Genomic DNA, 18,831 nt, shown 5'->3' on the forward strand with positions numbered 1-18,831 from the left:
GGCAGCAGGGGTGTTGGAAGCTGGAGGGGGTGGGGGGACATGCGGAGGTCTTGGAGCTCAGGAGTCTAGCCTGAGGTTGGTGGTGACATAGAGCTGGGGGATTGGCTGCATGTGGAGGTGGGGACGAGGGCAGCAGGGAGGCTAGAGCAGCTCAACGGCGGCGTGGCTCTCCCTGGGCCACTGTGCATCCAGTCTGTAACAGCTCCCCTTTGTTGAGCCTTGGCCGTGGCAAGGTCTCTGCTGAGCCATCTGCCAACTTTATCTCAGGGTGACTTCGCAGCAAGCCTGTGAGACAGATGAGTTTTAATATGACAGTGTCTGTGTTACAAATGAGATCTGAGCTCAGATAGTGAAACTATTCTCCTGAAATCCCCTACACCTGTGATTCTCTTTACTGTGCCACCCTGGACTCGGGGAACCCTGGTGGGAGCTGCTTGGCAGGCCAGAGGGAGAGATGAAGGGGCACCCTTCCCCAGCATTCGGAAACTCCCTTCCCAGGGAGGGAGGAGCGAGCGTGGCGCTAAGCCAAGGGGGGTGGGGGTAGTGGTGCGGGAAGACTATAAGGGTCATGTGATAGATCACATGACAGGAGGGAGGCAGAAAGGCAGAATGGGACTCCGAGCCTGGTAAGAAAATATCCCCCCACCCAATGCTTGGGAGCGGTGGACGAAAGAATGGGCGTTGGGATGGGAAACACTGACAACCCGGCTCCCCGCCCTGCAGCTTCCTAGGACTTCTCGCCCTTTCCATTGCTGGGAAATGCAGTTACAGCCCAGAGCCCGACCAGCAGCGGACGTGAGTGGTTTGCTAGCGAGTGCCTCTTCCTTCCCCTTGCCCAGTCCCGCACCCACCTTCCTCGTCCCAGCCTCTCACCCCCTCACTGGCCCTGGGACCCACCCTATCGCCTCATCCTGGGGTTTCTAGGCACAATCCCCCATCCTTCACTTCCCGGGACCCATATCAGCCCGAGAGCTGACATGAGCTCTCTCTATGACCTAGATTTCCAAGACCTATGTTTTTCACTTCCACCTTAACCAAGCCTGTGTCCCTGAACCTTAACCCCTGACCTGCAGGCTGCCCCCAGGCTGGGTGTCTCTGGGCCGTTTGGACCCGGAGGAAGAGCTGAGTCTCACTTTTGCCCTGAGACAGCGGAACCTGGAGCGACTCGCCCACGTGGTGCAGGCTGTGTCGGATCCCCACTCTCCTCGCTATGGTGCATGCTGGAACTTGGGGGAGGGGTGGGAGTGGCACTGGTCTGGGCGGGGGAGGGTGGGGTGGGGTAATGTAGGGCATGTTGGAGTCGTACCCCGCCCGTGCCTGTCGCAGAAGTAGCCTATGGCTTTTTGGAGAGCTGCTGCCCAGAAATGTGAACTGAAGTGTAATAATGCCTAACTAACGCCTCCTGGTCCCCTCAGCCTTTCCCCCAGTTCCTCAAGCTAGAACCCTAAGATCGAGGTTTGTGATCGCCTCTAGATTCAAAACTCCTACCGCTGCTGCTTAGCAACTGTCCTTGGAGTCGGGAATAGCATGTAGAGCAGGGGTTCTCAACCTTCCTAAAGCTGCGGCCCTTTCATGCACTTCATGTGTGGTGACTCACCCCCAACCATGAAATTATTCTCGTTGCTACTTCAGCACTGTCATTTTGCTACTTTTTAAAAAAACGTTTTATTAGGGGCTCATACAACTCTTATCACAATCCATACATACATCAATTGTGTAAAGCACATCTGTACATTCATTGCCCTCATCATTCTCAAAACATTTGCTCTCCACTTAAGCCCTTGGCATCAGGTCCTCTTGATTTTGCTACTTTATGAATCGGGCAACCCATGAAAGGGTCGTTCAACCCAAAAAGGTGTGCCGACCCACAGGTTGAGGACCGCTGATCTAGTGGCTCTAAGCGCTTGCCATCTCAAGTTCCTTCCTCAAACATCACTTCCTCTGTTTAGACACCAAGGCTGCTAGTTTCAACCCCTTAAAACGGGATCGCTCACTTCTCTCCACTTCCACTACCACCAACTCCGTTGCTTATTTCCCATTTGGACAATGTCCAGCTCCCTGACTGCTCTCTGCAGTCTCCTCCACTCCACTCCCCACTCGGCTCCAAAACAACCTTGACCACGGTCAAGTTGCAGTGTCCCCTGCCCTTCACAGCAGCAGTGAGCACTGAGGGAGGTGGGCTCACACTCCCCCAGGAGGCCAGGGCTTGGGTACCTTGCTCCATGCAGGAACAGTGACTCACCAGCACCTTGGAGGAAAATCAGCCAGAGTGCAAGAAGAAAGAAAATGTTCTGAAAATGATGGTGGGTGGCAACCATTGTACAATCCTGCTTGATCTAACTGAACTATGGATTATTATCTCTGTAGAGCTCCCAATAAATTAGAAATTGTTAAAAAGGAAAACAGCAAGCATGAAGAGTGGAGGGACTGTAGATGCCATTTTGTACAATTGGCTCCCCAAAGTCAACAATGGGGTAGCCCCTCGGGAGTGGAGGAGATGAGGAACCCTGGTGGAGTAGTGGTTAGAGTTGGGCTGCGATTCACAAGTTCCACAATTCGGAACCACCAGCCATTACACAGGAGGAGGACCGGGCTTTCTACTCTCGTAAACAGTCTCAGAAACCCACGGCAGCAGTTCTATATGGTCGCTGTGAGTTCGCATCAACTCAAGGACAGTGAGTTTTGAAAAGGTTTGAAGAATCCATGCATTTGAATTGTGGTGCTGGTGGAGAATATTCAAAGTACCTTGGACTGCTAAAGGACAAACTGCTCTGTCCTGGAAGAAGTACAGTCGGAATACTCCTTAGAGGCGAGTCTTTGTCTTGCATACGTTGGACTTGTTGTCAGGAGAGACCAGTCCCTGCAGAGACATCATGCTTGGTAAAATGGAGGGGCAGCGAAAAAGAGGAAGGCCCTCAATGAGATAGACGGACCCCATGGCTGCACGCTTAGGAACAATTGTAAGGATGGTGCAGGAACAGGCTGTGTTTCCTTCAGTTGTGCACAGGGTCGCTATGAGCCGGGGCTGATGATGGCACCTAACAACAACAAGGTTTGAAAATTTTTATTGTGGAACTTAAAGTGGAAATTGTTCACTTATTTGCTTGTTTTTCACTATCGTGGCAATGTATACTATGATGTAACCTTGGCAGAACAAGTCTCTCCAGCCTCCCCTCCCCACCTGTTCACCACCCCCATATAGCCTGCAGCTATACAACCCTCCTTTTTGCCAGAAGATTACTTGAGCATCCTCAAGACCTTGCTCCAGGCTCCTTGGGAAGCTTGGATGTCTCTTGGCTGGGGTCTAAGGCAGGCAAGGTGGGAAAACAATGAGCGAAGGTGAGAGCCCCTTCTGAATCCCTGCAGGGAAATACCTGACCCTTGAGGATGTGGCTGAACTGGTCAGGCCATCACCACTGACCCTCCGCACTGTCCGCAAGTGGCTGCTGGGAGCTGGCGCCCGGAACTGTCACTCAGTGACCACACAGGACTTTCTGACTTGCTGGCTGAGCGTCCGGTGAGAGGAAATGGTTGACCCCATGTCCCACCCAGGTGACAGGTCACTCCAGTGGGAGGGAGGGGCGAGCTTGCTGGATGCCTGTAGGAAGGAGAGGACCCATTTCCCAGGGCTGCTCCAGGGACCTCCTCGGCTCTGTTGCATGATTTCTGACCTTCTCTGGTCTCTCCCCTCCAGACAGGCAGAGCTGCTGCTCTCTGGGGCTGAATTCCATCGCTACGTGGGGGGACCTGCAAAGACCAGCGTTGTAAGGTCTCTACAACCCTACCAGCTCCCACGGGCCTTGGCATCTCATGTGGACTTTGGTAACACCCAGTGGGTTTGGTGGGGGGTTGGGGAGGCAGAACCTGGAGCCAGGGAAGCTGGGCTTCAGCTGTAAAATGGGGTTGGGGGGGATTGGAGTCTCTAAGAGCTCCTCCTCAAGTTTGATCCCTCCTCAAGTGGGGGGTCTGCACCGCTTCCCTCCTACATCGACCCTGAGGCAACGTCATGAGAAGCAGGTGGCAGGGGCGGTTGGCCTGCACCTAGGGGTGACCCCAGCTGTGATCCGGGAGCGGTACAACCTGACAGCACGAGATGTGGGCTCTGGTGCCACCAACAACAGCCAGGCTTGTGCCCAGGTGAGCCATGCCAATCAGCCCAGGTCCCCACAGCTATCTGGTATGTCCTGAGTGCCTCCCCATCCTGCTTCTCACCCTCATCATAAATCATCCTTTACCCCCACGGCGTGCCTCTGCTCCCTCCACAGTTCCTGGACCAGTACTTCCACGAATCAGACCTGGCTAAATTCATGCACCTCTTTGGTGGGAAATTTGTGCACCAGACATCAATAGCCCACGTGGTTGGAAAACAGGGCCAGGGCCGGGCCGGGATCGAGGCCAGTCTAGACGTGGAGTACCTGATGAGCGCCGGTGCCAACATCTCCACCTGGGTCTACAGTAACCCAGGTACCGCCAGGGGGTCGGTTGGTGGGGAAAAGGGTTGGGGTGGGCGTTGGTCCCTACTGTCCCAAGGGACTCTCTTGACCTGGTATCCTTCTCCCCGTCCATCCAGGCCGGCATGAGGCGCAGGAGCCCTTCCTACAGTGGCTCCTCGTGCTCAGTAATGAGTCGGCCCTGCCGCACGTGCACACCATTAGCTATGGAGATGACGAGGATTCCCTCAGCAACACCTACATACAGCGGGTCAACACTGAGTTCATGAAGGCCGCTGCCCGGGGTCTCACCATGCTCTTTGCCTCAGGTGACTGCCTACCTTCAACTTAGATGCCCCCCTGCCACTCACCCCCAGTGACCCGACTCTGAGCTCTGATTCAGAATCAAATCAGAACCCAGATCCTCAACAAGGACCAGTATCCTGACCTCTAAACTCTGACCGCCCGCAGTCATGACTGACAGCTGAATTTCCACTCTTACTCCTGAACTCGCATACCAAGCTCTGACCAGTTAATCTGAGTGCTGAACTTGATGTCTCTCGCAGGTGACAGTGGGGCTGGCTGTTGGTCTGTCTCTGGAAGGCATCAGTTCCGTCCCAGCTTCCCTGCCTCCAGGTAGGCATCCTAGCCCACCCTTATGGCTGACCATCAACCTCTCACCTTTGGCTTCATGATCTAGAACCTTTGTCTCGACCCCACCAGAACCTTCTGTTACTCAACCTTCAGCTTTACCTTCCAGGGCTGCTCTACTTGGTTTTTCTTCCTGCAGGTCCCAAGCCGCAGGTCTCATGGGTGAGATATAGCACCTACTCCCTAAATACTCAGGCAATCTTGTGAAGATTTGGTGGGTGTCCTGTAGAGAAACAGCGATTCCACAGTCCATTCCTTAAAAGCTGAAAACACTGACCCATGGAATCTGGTCCCTCTAGGAAGGCTCAAGGGTGGCACCGTGGGTACAGTGTTGGTCAGCTAACTGTAAGGCTGGTGGTTCGAACACACCAACTGCTCCTTGAAAGAAAGAGGAGGCTTTCTGATGTCATAAAGGTCAGCGGGTCTTGGAAATCCCATCTAGGGTTGCTAGGAGTCTGAATGGACTCCATGACTGTGGGTTTAGTTTTTTGGTCAGCAAGATCCAGGAACTCCTGATGGTGTGGTAAGTAAAGCAGTGGGCTGCTAATCACAAGGTGGGAGGTTCAAATCCCCCAGCTGCTCCTCAGGAGAAAGATGAAGCTATCCGCTTCCATGAAGAAGGGCAGCTTTGGAAACTCGATTGGGCAGTTCTCCTCTAACACAGGTGCTGGGAGTCAGAAGTAACTTACAGCAGTGGGTTGTTTTGTTTTCATGGATTAGGCCGCACGTAATTATCCCACACATCCTGGAGGTGCTCACAGTTCCTCCTGTAAGCTGAATGTTGTCTTCTGCCCTCAGCCCCTATGTTACCACAGTGGGAGGCACATCCTTCCGGAATCCCTTCCTCGTCACCAATGAGATTGTTGACTATATCAGTGGTGGCGGCTTCAGCAATGTGTTCCCACGGCCTCCATACCAGGTGTGTGTATGCTTGTGGAGATGGATAGGTGGTAGAGGGTTCATCAGATTACTGGGAAGGCCACAGGCCAACATTCACTCCACATTGCCTTTCAGGAGGAAGCTGTAGCCAAGTTTCTGAGCTCCAGCCCCCACCTGCCACCGTCTACTTACTACAATGCCAGTGGACGTGCCTACCCCGATGTGGCTGCACTCTCCGACGGCTACTGGGTGGTCAGCAACAGCATAGCCATCCCATGGGTGTCTGGCACCTCGGTGAGAATTAGCCTGACCCAAAGCCCCTCTCAGGACCTACTCGTATCCCTACCACCAACACTTTGTACCCAGAAGCCAGACTCAAGAGATCTCTGATCTTTTTAGATGCCCCAATAAATCGAACTACTCAGCCCCACCCTAACCTCTACTTGAACTGCTTCACTTTCAGGCCTCCACTCCTGTATTTGGAGGAATCCTCTCCTTGATTAATGAGCACAGAATCCTCAATGGCCAGCCTCCTCTCGGTTTTCTCAATCCAAGTCTCTACCAGAAGCACGGAGCAGGCCTCTTTGATGTGAGTGTGCACGGAAGGGTGTGATGCTTTCAGAGCAGTCTGGGGAACACTGGTCATCTACCTGGAACAGTTCTGATGGGGCAGGGGAACCTCTAGGATGTGAATACGGGTGCAGGATGTGCAATTCGGTAGTACCGAGACCAACCCAGATCTGACGTCCACTTCTCCCCTAGGTGACCCATGGCTGCCATGAGTCCTGTCTGAATGAAGAGGTGCAGGGTCAGGGGTTCTGCTCTGGCCCTGGCTGGGATCCTGTGACAGGCTGGGGAACACCCAACTTCCCAGATCTATTGAAGACACTACTCAACCCTTGACCTTTTCCTGCCAAGAGAGAAGATCTGTCTCCTGCCTTGCAGCCAGTGGCTTGGTCCCTTATTTCGCCCTGGTGGAAGCCATATGAACCCTCAACCATTGACTGCTACAGACAGCTTACCTCCCTAACCATGGCATGCTGTGAGCTGGACTAGACTCCCAGCCCTTCCTGGCTTCATCATACTCCGGGGTCCACACACTCTTGCCCTACAAAATATCATAATCAGCATTTGGGGTGCTCCTCCCCCATCTCCTCCTTCTCTTTTCATCCAGGCTTCCCCAAAGAGTGCCTACCTTACTGTGTACACTATTTCACTTCACGCTCACTCCTGTCCATTGCAATGAGATCTCTGCTTTTGCCCTTTCCTCCCCGACACTGGGCTCACTGAGGATCAGCCCGTTTCAGGCAGCACACACTTGTCGCTCTTTGTTTTAGGGGCTCTCTGCTGTGGTCTCCACTCCCTCTCCTTCCTTAGCTTCCAGGACTTTGTTTCTCGAACCACACCTGCCTCCCGCCTTCATGGACGTCTCCTTCTCTGCATACTCACTGAGTGCTGCTGTTTGCCATCGCTCCAGCATCAGGCTGTTGCTCCTCTGACGCCACCCATGGTCCCTTGAACACATCACTGATATTTCCAGTTGTCATTATCTAACTAAATGCAATTCTTTATCCAATAGTAACTGATACCTCAAATGCAAGCTGCAAGATACACAACACTTCATCGCCTTCCATCCCAAACCCAAGCTGTCCCATTTCTCTGGGTTCTTCCTAAAGATTGACACTATGCTTCTTCTGACCAAGTCAGAAACTTAAGTGCCATGCTAGACTCTCATTTCCTTCATAGCCCCTGCCTTCAATCTAGAAAGCCTCTGGTTTTACCTTTTAATGTTTCTATCAACCCACAAGTTCCACCGATTGAAGATAATTGAAGGATATCTAGAACGCGTCCATTTACCTCCGTAGTCACTGCTATAACATTAGCTTAGTCTTAGTCTCTGTCCTCTGTACTATAGGCGGCCCTACCAAACATAGCATCCTTGTCCTTCCTAAACTACCTTTCAGAGGAAAACGTGCATCCCATCAGATCACTTACTTGATTCAAACGCATCAAAGGTTACTGGGTAAAGTTTAGACTTCTTAATCAAGGCCCATAAGACCAGGTCTCTTCCTTGCCATTTGTGCCTGAGTAAAAAACTTATTTATCCTCTCCCCTTACCTATGCCCCCCATCCCCACGGTCACACTCCTTCACCTCCATCATCTCACTTTTGTTCAAGCTTATTCCTACTTCTTAAAACCCAAACCAAACTCACTGCCATAGTCACCAAAGTGTATGTAGTCTTCTGCCTGGCATATTTCCATAATTCTTTAAAGACTCAGCTCGGAAGTTACCATCTTGTGTGAACCATTTTGCTTCCCTGAAGCTCAATGAGATGATTTTAGTATGACAGAAAAATCCTAGATGAAAAAAAATAATAAATCAAACCTGTCTTATTTGGGGTTCTGATATATGCTAACCCAAGAACTTAACTCCTCCTCTCTGAGGCCGTTTCCTCATCTGCTCAGTAGAATTCTCAAAATGCCAGCCTCACTGAAGGATCGGGAATCAGAAGATGAAAAAATGCTGACAAACTGCCTGGCACCCTGGACTAGGCAGATGTCTTCCTCCTCGCACTCCCACACTCTGCCTACCTCCAGCGTCAAAGGTACCACCCAGTATTGAAATAACTCCTTTGTTTGCCTTATTTCCAAAGCCTTGGTATCTAGAGTTCTAGAAATTTGTCCTATTGAACTCTGTATCCCCAAGCCCAAGTTCAGTGGTTGGCAAAGAGGAATGCAATAAATGTTTGGTGAATTGAGAATCCCACACTTTCATTTGCAGTTCCTTTGCGTTTCGTTCTCTCACCTTCTAAAAGGCAATATTCTGGGCTTCCCCCTTACAGCCCCTATTTCTTAGGGCACTTGGCTGGGAGGGAGGGTTCTCTAGCTCTACAGTGAACCATGAAAAGGCCAAAAAAGGGAACTAGAGGGGATGTAAGGGGGACCCTGGTGGCATCAGGCGCTCTACATTGGACTGCTGATCACAAGGTTAGTAGTTCAAAGCCATCAGCCACTCTGAGGGAGAAAGAGGTTTTCTACTCCTGCAAAGAGTTACAGTCTCAGAAACACAAAGGGGTAGTTCTACCCTGTCCTATGGGGTCACTATGAGTGGGCTTCAACTTGGTGGCAGTGAGCTTGAGAGGGTATGCCAGGGTCCCTGGTGGCACAATGGTTACAGGGCTTGGCTGCTAAATGGTTGGTTTGAACCCATCAGGCACTCTCCTTGGGACAAAGACAGCAGTGTGCTTTTGTCACGATTCCCAGCCTTGGAAACCCTGGGGTGCGGTTCTACTCTGTCCTCCACATGTGCAGTGGCTGGAAGACAAGGCGGCAGAGGGGAAGCAAGGCTGGCAGACACCTCATGGCTGCGGGGTGTTGGGTCTATGCAGGGGAGGATTTATGGCATTCCCTGCCTATGGCAAGCACGTATATGTCCAAATATACGACACCCACGTTTTAGATCGTTTTATATAATGCCAGGTCAAATATACAAGCCAAGCTCGTTAATATTTTGCTTAACACATTATGGCACTGCATAAGCCTTACAACTGCTCCTTCCTAAGTTGCGCTGATGAAAACTGGTTTGTGATGTGATCATCTTTTTTTCCATTTTCTTCTCTTGGTAACGCGGTCCGCCTGGACTAATGAACCCACCCACTGCCATCTGGTGGATTCTCTGACTCACAGTGACTGCGTAGACTTTCCGAGTGCCTATCTCTGGGGAGCGGCCCTCCTCTCTCCCATGGGGCAGTCCGTGGGTTCGGAAGCCCCCCTCTACGGTTAGCGGCCTATCAATCTCTAAAGAGTCAACTTGCTGAAAGAGCTGACAGCGGGCGACGTAAACGGCCAAGAATAAGAGCGCCTGCTCAGCGGCGCCCCCTTCCTGTGGCATCCGTGGCACGTGCCACATCTGCAATACCGTAGATGCGCCCCTAGGCCTAGGCGCCGCAGAGCAAAATCTTCCGGGCTGTGGGCTGAATGCGGTCCCCAGGGAATCTCGGACAAACAGGGCTTCCCATTCCGGAGGAACCACCTGGAATATCGCGGGGGCGACACGTAGCCGCCCACACCGCTCCCAAAGACTGGGGAAGGAACAAACTCGGAGGATTCCACAAAGCTTGCGCAGCCGAGGGGCGGGGCAGGGAGTGGGCGGGAAGGAGACGGCGTGGGCGGGGCGAGTGGTGGCGCGAGTGACGTCTCCCCCGCTGCGTGCGCGTACGTGAGCGGAAGCGGAAGCGGCTCTGTTCGCCGCCTCTCCCACCGGCCCCATGAGCTGCAGCGGCTCCGGCGCGGACCCCGAGGCGGTGCCGGCCAACGCCGCCTCGGCCCCGGGCCCTGCGCCCCCGGTCTCGGCCCCCGCCGCGCTGCCTGCCAGCACCGCCGCGGAGAACAAGGCCAGCCCCGCGGGGACCTCAGGGGGACCTGGGGCCGGAGCCGTGACTGGGGGCACGGGTCCCGTGGCGGCGCGTGCCGGGGAGCCGGCTGAGCGGCGCGTGCCGGGTGAGGGCTGGGACGGGTGAGGGGGCGGGAGGGAGCGCGGGTCCAAGGCCGAGCTAGCGGGGGCCCTGAGCCTCCCCCTCGGGTTGAGTTGGCTGGTTCCCTTCCAGCTCCGGTGACGGCGGGCGGCGCGGCGCCCCCAGAAGGGGTCATGTCTAACGGAGTTTACGTGCTGCCGAGCGCGGCCAACGGAGAAGTGAAGCCGGTGGTGTCCAGCACGCCTCTTGTGGACTTTCTGATGCAGCTGGAGGATTACACGCCTACGGTGGGCTTACCGCCCGAACGAGGCCACATGGCCCGCTGTCACTGCGACTCTCAGCCACACCTCCTGGCTTCTCATCACCCTCCTATTCGCTCCCCGCCTAGCCCTTGTGATTTACCCCTGTGCATATCCCAACTGTTGGGCTTCCTTATAGCCAGGCTTGCCATCTCCCTTCCCTTCCTCTCCTCCCACTCTGTGCTGCGTGACGCCAACTGACACTTGTCTACTTGATTTACTAGATCCCCGACGCAGTGACTGGTTACTACCTAAACCGTGCTGGCTTTGAGGCCTCGGACCCTCGCATGTGAGTATACCGAGCAGGCTAGAGCTTTGGGTGCTTGTGTGGGGTTTGGGTGTCCAGGGCCGAGGCAGTGTTGGCCAATACTGCTTCGGACCCCCTGGGAGCTCGCTTGCTTTCTCATGTCAGCGTTTTCTCTCTAGAATTCGCCTCATCTCCCTAGCTGCCCAGAAATTCATCTCAGATATTGCCAACGATGCCCTGCAGCACTGCAAAATGAAGGGCACGGCCTCCGGCAGCTCCCGAAGCAAGAGCAAGGTGTGAGGGGAGGCTGACCGAGTCTGTAATTACCCCACAGCCTTGGAGCCGTTCCTTCCCCTGTAGCACCCCCTCACACCCCCCCCCCCCCCCGTGGGTTAACTTAGCCCTAGGGGAGGTGTCAGACCTACTCAGGGTCACCTATCTGGAATGGAAAACAGCGATTCTTGTACTCAGCCTGTGCTCTTCTGTCTTTTCCTCAGGACCGCAAGTACACTCTAACCATGGAGGACTTGACCCCTGCCCTCAGCGAGTATGGCATCAATGTGAAGAAGCCGCACTACTTCACCTGAGCCGCCCAACGTCTATGTATTTGTCCCCACACCAGCCTGTTTTCATAATAAACTTTATTGTGACAGGCGGGGCTGATCCCTCCCATGCCGGGAGACACCTTGTGACCAGTGGCAAAGCTTTGAGCCCAGTCCCTTTGGGGGCCACAGTGGTAGGGATGGGGACAAGGGATGGGTCCCATGGCTGGGGTAGTACCATGACTGGAGGCAGGGGAGGCATCCAGAGGCCTACTGTTTTGGGGAGATGCACTCCCCCAACTGTGTCCGGATACTTCTGGAGTTCAGGCAGGGATGTTCCAGCCCTACTTGTCCTGCATCTTCTCCAGAATGGGTACAATCATGTCAAACTTGGGCCGTTTAGCAGGGTCCTCATTCATGCAAATCTTCATAAGTTTACACACATGGGGGGAAATGCCTGGTGGGATTGTAGGCCGAAGGCCTTCCAGCGCCACCTGCCGAGAGGACAAAGAAGGTGAGCATCAGGACTTTGTCATGTGGGAGAGCCCGGAACACTAATTACTGCCACCTCACTACCGTCCCCCAGCAAAAGTGTACACATCTCTTCCCACCTTCATGCCAATCTCCATGTTGGAGAGGTCAGCAAACGGCACCTCCCGTGTCACCAGTTCCCACAGAAGCACCGCAAAACTCCACATGTCCGCCGAGCGTCTGTTTGTGTCTTCAGGCTTCTTCTGCAGAGCTGGAGGAACAGGACTTTTTATCTGTTCCAACTGCCCACCTGGCTTATTTCTGCTGCCTTCTACCAAAACCGAATGGTTTTTCTTTACCTCCCAATACAAGGCCCTCACCCACCTTCAGGAGCCACCCAGGCAGGTGCATACATTCGCCCAGGGCACTGGAAAGAGAACTTGACATCAGCCATGCTTATCCGGGCAGTCATGTCCTCATCAATCTGAAGAAGAGAATATAGGTGGGAGGAGGTGAGTCAGTCTGGATAGGTAAAGGAGTTCTGAGGAGTCTGGGCTAGAAGTGGGCTTGTGACCTCACCATGACACTACGGCTATTGAGTGCATGTCGTGGGATGAGGGGTTCTAATGTGTGTAGGAAGGCCATGCCCCTTGCCATGTCCAGGGCAAACTTCACAGCCTGGCTCTGGTCCACAACGAAGTCTACAAGAGGAGGTGGGAGTTAAATAGGTTCTGTGCACCATTCCACCCCAACCAAGGGCACGCACATGGCTACTCACTGGTGCCTTCATGGAGGACATTGTAGAGGGATCCGTATGGCATCCAGTGTGTGATGAGGGTGGGGTGAGGAGCAGGTGGAGACTGGCAGGCTCCTAGCACTGGGAGAACATTTGGATGCGAAAAAATCCTGGGAGGAGAGAGTGTCCCTGGCTGAGACCCAGCCCCAAAGATCTCCCTCTCAGTGCAACTCAGGGTTCCTTGGAACCAGCAGCATCTTAGGTTTTCCCCTACCTGAGCCGGGGGCACTCCTCATTGAAGTCCCTACTCTTCCTGGTACTCCAGTCGCGCACCTTTAGCACCTTCACAACAATGTCATTGCCCTGCCAGCGGCCCTTCCAGAGCTGAGAACAGGTGGGGGTTAGGATGCTTTAATAAGGCTACTGCTTTCCTGTCTGGAGGAGCTTAAAGCAGGTGTGTAGCAGGTAATTTGTGAGGAGTTGGGGAGGGAGGAGCATGAAGGGCAAGGGTCACCTCTCCAGAGTGATTCTCGTTGAGCTTCGCCAAGAAGTTGAGCTGTTTGAAGTCAATGCCGGAGTGTTTGTTCAGGGTCCCATTTCCTGAGAGCGTGGGCAGGTCAGGTCCCCAGCTTCCCCCAACTCAGCTCCAGGAGCCCAGGATGATTCCATTGCCACCCCTCCCACCACCAGCAGTGACTCACGGGGCCGAGTGCGGGTGGTCCCCTTCCAAAATGTGTCCTTGTACGGAATTCGGTTGAGATTCTGACCCATCTTCTCTGCTCGCTCTGGAGAAGAAACACAATCTTGACCTTAGATATTGTTAACGAATAGACAGGCGGGGAGGGGCCAGAGTAGAGGGCAAAAGTTGGGGAGGAGGAAAGGATGGACCTCGAAGAAGCTCTCTCAGGGGAGCCTTGGCTTTGTCCACAGGCATTTCTCCATACTTGTTACAGATGCTGACCAGGGCTCCATTAGCTACCAGGTCCTGGAATGAGAAAGTGCTTTTGACGAGGGCTCCTGCTAGCCCTGTGGCAGTACCATAGACGCAGTCTGTACCCTGTGTCACACTAAAGATGAGCTAACTGCTTTGGAATCTTCCACTTGGGCTGTGATTTTGCTTCCCCCCAATCCCAGGGCTTGGAACTCAAGTCCTTACCTCTGCCACCTGGTCTTGGCCCCAAAAGCAGGCATAATGCAGAGGTACATTCCCGTGTTCATTTACTGCATTGATGTCAGCCTTGTACTGCAGCAGCTGGATCCCAGGGCCGGGCAGAAGACAGTCCCACACGAAAGATGGGTGTTGCAGTACGGATCGGGGAGGGGGAAGAAGAGCACACACACGTCTCATGTACGGTACAGTGCTTATGGTTAACATGGCTGATGGGTTCATACGTACCTTCTGAACAATATCACGGTGTCCATGGCTTGCTGCCAGATGCAGGGGGGTGTCATCTCCACGATTCATTACATTGATCCGTGCGCCCCGCATGATCAGCATCTCAACCACAGCAGAGCGGCCCTCCCGGCAGGCCCAGTGCAAGGGGGAGAAGCCATGATCATCCCTTTGTGGAAAGGACAATGGTCAGTGATCTGGCGACGGGATGGGGTAGAGGCTTTCAACTGATGCTCACTTCATGTTTTCCATGGGAAACCTCACTTCTCTAGGATTTCAATTCTCATTTATGTCAACAACTTCCAAGTCTGCCCAATTCAGCTCTTGCCCTTAGCTTCAGACGCAACAAGGGCTACTTCCATTAGAACAAAACAAAACTCATTGCCATAGTTGATGCTGACTCCTAGCAAGCCTACACGGCCAGGGAGACCTGCCCCTGGGAGTTTCAGAGACTGTTAAGCCTTTACAGGAGTAGAAAGTCCTGTCTTTATCTCGAGGGGCAGTTGGAGGTTTTGAATTGCTGACCCTGAGGATTGCAGTCCAATGCATAAGCACTGCGCCACCACCAGGACTCTTTAAGGCGACATGAAACCCAACACGTCCATAAGATTCATTATTTTTACCCCCCATCTCCCCCTCCAAACCATCCTTTCTCCCTGGGAAGCCCATTCTCACTAGGTGGTAACAACCTTTTTTCATCTGGTTTCTGCTATGCTACTGGTTTGGTTTTTCCTTTTTATACTTTAGATTGTGAATTGGGTGAAGGCATATAGAGTAGAGCAGTTTTCCGTTCAACTTGTACATGTTTTCTTTCATGTCGTTTACTGCAATCCCCCAGTGTAGCACCCATTCCTCCCACTTCCTCCATGCTTACACCTTCCTAACCCTTTGCAACTTTGTCCCCGGCAAATGCTACCCTTTTGGTCTCATCAATTAAGGCACGTGTATGTTCCTAGTGTTACTGTTCCCCTAATAGATTTGTCTGAAAATTAATTAGCCCACAGCCTTCAGGCCTGAAAGGTGGCTAAAGACCTTGGCATTGGGATCCCACCAGTGTATTCAAACAGTAAGCCTAGTCTTTTTTTTTTTTTAATGATTTTAATTTCGGACCCACATTTTTGTTCCACTCTACCCAGGATGTTCTAATGTGATCCCCTTCCGGGCAGTAGGTAGTGCTAGCTGGGCACCACCTAATTCTTCTGGTCTCAGGATTGTAAAGACTGACATTCTCAGTCTGTTGGACAAATTGCTTCTGTGTATCTTTGAGGTTTTTCATTCTTCTTTCTCCAGTCAGGGAGAGACGGAAAGCTCCACCTTAGATGGCTGCTTAGGAGCCCAGTTGCTGCTCACCAAAGCAGGATGGAGAACACTGCCTCTTTGGGCTCTGCCGTGCCAACTGACGTTTGTGTCCCCCAAGACCGTGATCCTACTCCCAGGAGGCTCTGTCCCCTGCATCAGTTTTGCAAGGTCTGTCAGACCTTTTTGTATTCTACTGCAGCTTGTCCGCCCCCATACTGTAGCGTTTGTCACAGTGGACTGTAAAAATCCACTACTTGGTATTAGCCGATGCTTCTGGGGGACTGAATGACAGAAGGTATTCAGTGCATGCTAAGGGGTAGGTAGGGGGGTACCTTGGAACAGGAAGACCACAATCCATGGGAAAGAGAGCCAAAGTTGCTCTTTGGTTCTTTACTGAGCTCAAACCTAAACTTGTAATGGAATTAAAATAATGTTTTGGGAGGGTTTACTAAGTAAAGGAGAAATGCATTTATGGTGTAGCAGTTAACAAGCCATATTAAACTGGGGTGTGCCCCGCCTCCAACCCCTGCTCTCCCCAGAACAGCTGCTTTGAAAAGAAAAACTGTACTGGACTTTCTCTTGTCTCAAGGGCATGTATATTATAAAGAAAAAGAAGTATACAAAAACAAAGCAATAGGGTGGGAGCTGGGCCAGCCTGACAACCAGGGGCCATAAAAGGAAATTCCCTCCAGTCCCGGACTGCAGATCCAAGGGGCGGGGCAGGGGCGGGGCTGAGGTCTGGGCTGAAGGCCTCCAGATGCCTTACTGCTGTGGTCACTTCCCGTGCAGGGGCTCTGGGCAGGTCCTGGAGCTGGTCAAGGATCTGGCCACCCTCTGGCCTCCTTAAATCCAGACAACACACCACAACTGATGGGGGTGGAAAGTATGGCTTCTAAATTTACTGATCTTCCCACAGCTTGCCCTCATCTGCCAACATAGATATGCCAAAAGCTTTCCTGGAGATGGGTGTCCCAGGAAGCAATTCCCACCCCCTGCTTATCAATCATCCCTGCCTCCTAGCTATTAAACTTGTGCGGTGACTAATCAGCCTCCAGCAGCAGCCGGTCGCCCCAAGACAGCCACCAGTCCAAGAGCAAAAGTAGGAGCACCAAGCCTCTGGCCAGGGTCACCTCAGGATCTGGACTCTACAGACTCGGAGATGCTTGCTGGGAACTAACCGCTGTTCCTCATACCCAGTATCTATCCAGCCTGGGCCCTCAGACACTGCACCCTTAAAGCAGCATCAAAGCCTTGTCTTCCTAATGCTGCCCAGCCAACTGTTGGCAGCAGAGTCCTGCAGGCTTAATGGTGTTCACTGGTTTTATCGTGCACCCTTTGAGAAATATGAAACATAAACAAATGTACTTTGCAAAATATGAAGGAGAAATTGTACACAGGACTCAGAGCTTTACCTCTTAAAAACTTTCACATCGAAAAACTCCAAATATTAAAAAAAAAAAAAAAAAAAGCTAACCCCGTCTCAGAAGCATCATCCCTACTGCTTGCGGTGACTCCCTGACTCAGGCAATCTAATAGAACTTGATTGCTGCGTTCTTTTTTCTACAGCCACACCTCCCATTCATTTTGCAACCTGCCACCAGTTGGCCACCTCGAGGGCAGGAAACAATCTACCTTCGCAGAGGCCTGCAACAGAGCTCGGCACAAAGTGTGTGCAGTACATTCGGTACTTAAATGCATGGACCGAGGACGGTCTGCTATGGTACCTAGCATTCCTCTGGAATGGCTCCCGTCAAGATCGTGGAGGGGAGTTACTTTGGAGCAGCCTGTACTACTGTTCCACTGAACAGCAAGTGGGGACGCTCCTGCTGACCAAGCCCAAGCCCCTTTCATGGAAATCTTCTTTTCCGGAAGCTTCACCAACACTTTATTCTTTCTCCTTTGACCCTGGGGGTTGTTCCTTTCCAGTTTCAAGCGTCTCATCCCAGGCCCTTTGGTCTTCTATTCAGAGGTCCCTACTTCCTTCACACAAGTCTTCAAGTGTCATCTATATGCTAGTGTCTCCCAAATCTGTGCCTCTAAGCCTCTCTCCCAAACCAGGAATCTGCATAACCGATGACCTGCTGAATTATTATCATGCCCATCTTTCCGAGTGTCCAAGCCCAAATGCTTCCCATCATATTTGACATTTCTCATTTCCCACAGCTGTCTTCCCCTTAAATATTTTTGGAATCCGGTCACTTTTCTTTTTCAACTGCTCCTATTCCAGTCTTATGCCAGCACTGCTTCTGGAATAGCTTCCAGAAAGCCAATCTTGTCAGCGCTTCATAAAGTAGCCAAGATGATACTTAGCAAAGGGTTAGTCTCGTCTCATCACTACACAGCTTCAAGTGCTTGCTGTTAGAATAAAGACCCGATGGCCTGACCCCTGCAGACCTCCCCTCCTTATCTCCTGTCATTCTCTTGCACCCAAAACTGCAGCCCACGCAAAAAGCATTTGATTCTCCAGCCACATGGAATCCCAGACAATCTCTTGGCACTCTCCACTTTGTCTTGCCTCACAATCTTTGCCCATGCAGACCACTGGGTCTGCAAAGGTCCCTGCAGCTTCTACCGCAAAGACTCATTGGGCTTGTCAAGGTTCGGTTCAACACTGCAGACCCTGTGCCTCCACAGGATGTGCTTAACACGCATCACACTGGCCGGCAAACCAGCCACCCCACCAGACAGGAGGACCCCGCGTTCCGAAGAGAGGCAGGAATCTGGCTTTCTCCCCACCAGCGGCCTCAGCTCACCCCTGGTTGAGGTCGTTCTCGGTGTTGTCCAACCACAGGCGCACGGCAACCGCGTTGCCTTCCCGGCACTGAGTGAATATGTCGTCCATAGCAGTGTCCAGGCGCGGAGTCCCCTAGATTGGGTAAGCCTGGGGACTGTGGAGGGAACCCCAATATTTGTCCCGTACAAGAGGCAAGTGTTCCTGTTGGGGGCGGGCGTCTGGGCGCGGCGTCAGGGACTCCTGGGGTCGGGAAAGGAAGTTTGGGGAGCGGGGAGATCCCTGACTGCCCCTCGGGTGTGCGGGAAAGGCGTGTGCAGGAGGCTGAGGGAACAGGCGGCGTGGTCTCCCGAAGGGAGAACGGAGGGCAGGCACGGACACCCCACTCGTGATTAGGGCGGGGGACAAGAGGGGGTCCCCGGTAGGGCTCCCGTTCCCGCCTCGGAATTCGGGCGGAGTGGGTGCGCTGGCCGGGCCTGGGTCTCGCGGAGGGGCGCGGGCGGACGTGCACTCACCGGGACTCGGGCTCGAGGCGCCTTCTCCGGGGAACTCCCGTCCGGCCGCACCCGCCACCCGGCCCCGCCCCGGGCTTCAGCGGGCCCGCGCCGCCCGCCCGCCCGCCCTCCCTGGCCCTTCTAGGCCTCGGTGTCGAAACTCGGTGGTTTCCGGAGCCGCGC

General features: G+C 53.2%; 3 protein-coding genes across 3 annotated transcripts; 2 read left to right on the forward strand and 1 right to left on the reverse strand.

Moving 5' to 3' along the window:
- The first annotated feature begins 543 nt into the window (after positions 1–543).
- On the forward strand, positions 544–8,723 carry TPP1 (tripeptidyl peptidase 1). Its single transcript, XM_075546147.1, has 13 exons — positions 544–626; positions 724–795; positions 1,074–1,213; positions 3,367–3,517; positions 3,695–3,822; positions 3,959–4,137; positions 4,266–4,464; positions 4,571–4,759; positions 4,997–5,066; positions 5,880–6,000; positions 6,096–6,254; positions 6,424–6,549; positions 6,723–8,723. The coding sequence occupies exons 1-13, from the start codon at positions 583–585 to the stop codon at positions 6,861–6,863; spliced, it is 1,719 nt and encodes a 572-aa protein (XP_075402262.1). The 5' UTR covers positions 544–582; the 3' UTR covers positions 6,864–8,723.
- Positions 8,724–10,189: 1,466 nt separating this feature from the next.
- Positions 10,190–11,654, forward strand: TAF10 (TATA-box binding protein associated factor 10). Its single transcript, XM_075546150.1, has 5 exons — positions 10,190–10,461; positions 10,569–10,723; positions 10,960–11,024; positions 11,162–11,276; positions 11,480–11,654. The coding sequence occupies exons 1-5, from the start codon at positions 10,230–10,232 to the stop codon at positions 11,567–11,569; spliced, it is 657 nt and encodes a 218-aa protein (XP_075402265.1). The 5' UTR covers positions 10,190–10,229; the 3' UTR covers positions 11,570–11,654.
- On the reverse strand, positions 11,609–18,779 carry ILK (integrin linked kinase). Its single transcript, XM_075546149.1, has 13 exons — positions 18,670–18,779; positions 18,177–18,311; positions 14,128–14,293; positions 13,888–13,983; positions 13,620–13,716; positions 13,433–13,516; positions 13,246–13,331; positions 13,006–13,115; positions 12,774–12,901; positions 12,575–12,696; positions 12,380–12,479; positions 12,136–12,266; positions 11,609–12,018 (listed from the first exon to the last, which is right to left on the reverse strand). The coding sequence occupies exons 2-13, from the start codon at positions 18,263–18,265 to the stop codon at positions 11,869–11,871; spliced, it is 1,359 nt and encodes a 452-aa protein (XP_075402264.1). The 5' UTR covers positions 18,266–18,311; positions 18,670–18,779; the 3' UTR covers positions 11,609–11,868.
- Positions 18,780–18,831: the final 52 nt, after the last annotated feature.

The sequence above is a fragment of the Tenrec ecaudatus genome, chromosome 4, assembly GCF_050624435.1.
Source record: "Tenrec ecaudatus isolate mTenEca1 chromosome 4, mTenEca1.hap1, whole genome shotgun sequence".
Classification (NCBI taxonomy): Eukaryota; Metazoa; Chordata; class Mammalia; order Afrosoricida; family Tenrecidae; genus Tenrec; species Tenrec ecaudatus.

Coding starts and splice junctions, on each gene's coding strand:
- TPP1 (XM_075546147.1), top strand. CDS start 583: ATGACAGGAGGGAGGCAGAAAGGCAGAATGGGACTCCGAGCCTG. Junction 796..1,073: donor GAGCCCGACCAGCAGCGGAC/GTGAGTGGTTTG, acceptor CCTGACCTGCAG/GCTGCCCCCAGGCTGGGTGT. Junction 4,465..4,570: donor CTGGGTCTACAGTAACCCAG/GTACCGCCAGGG, acceptor CCGTCCATCCAG/GCCGGCATGAGGCGCAGGAG.
- TAF10 (XM_075546150.1), top strand. CDS start 10,230: ATGAGCTGCAGCGGCTCCGGCGCGGACCCCGAGGCGGTGCCGGCCAAC. Junction 10,462..10,568: donor GGCTGAGCGGCGCGTGCCGG/GTGAGGGCTGGG, acceptor GTTCCCTTCCAG/CTCCGGTGACGGCGGGCGGC. Junction 11,277..11,479: donor GCTCCCGAAGCAAGAGCAAG/GTGTGAGGGGAG, acceptor TCTTTTCCTCAG/GACCGCAAGTACACTCTAAC.
- ILK (XM_075546149.1), bottom strand. CDS start 18,265: ATGGACGACATATTCACTCAGTGCCGGGAAGGCAACGCGGTTGCCGTG. Junction 13,332..13,432: donor GACCACCCGCACTCGGCCCC/GTGAGTCACTGC, acceptor CCACGCTCTCAG/GAAATGGGACCCTGAACAAA. Junction 12,697..12,773: donor TGTCCTCCATGAAGGCACCA/GTGAGTAGCCAT, acceptor CTCCTCTTGTAG/ACTTCGTTGTGGACCAGAGC.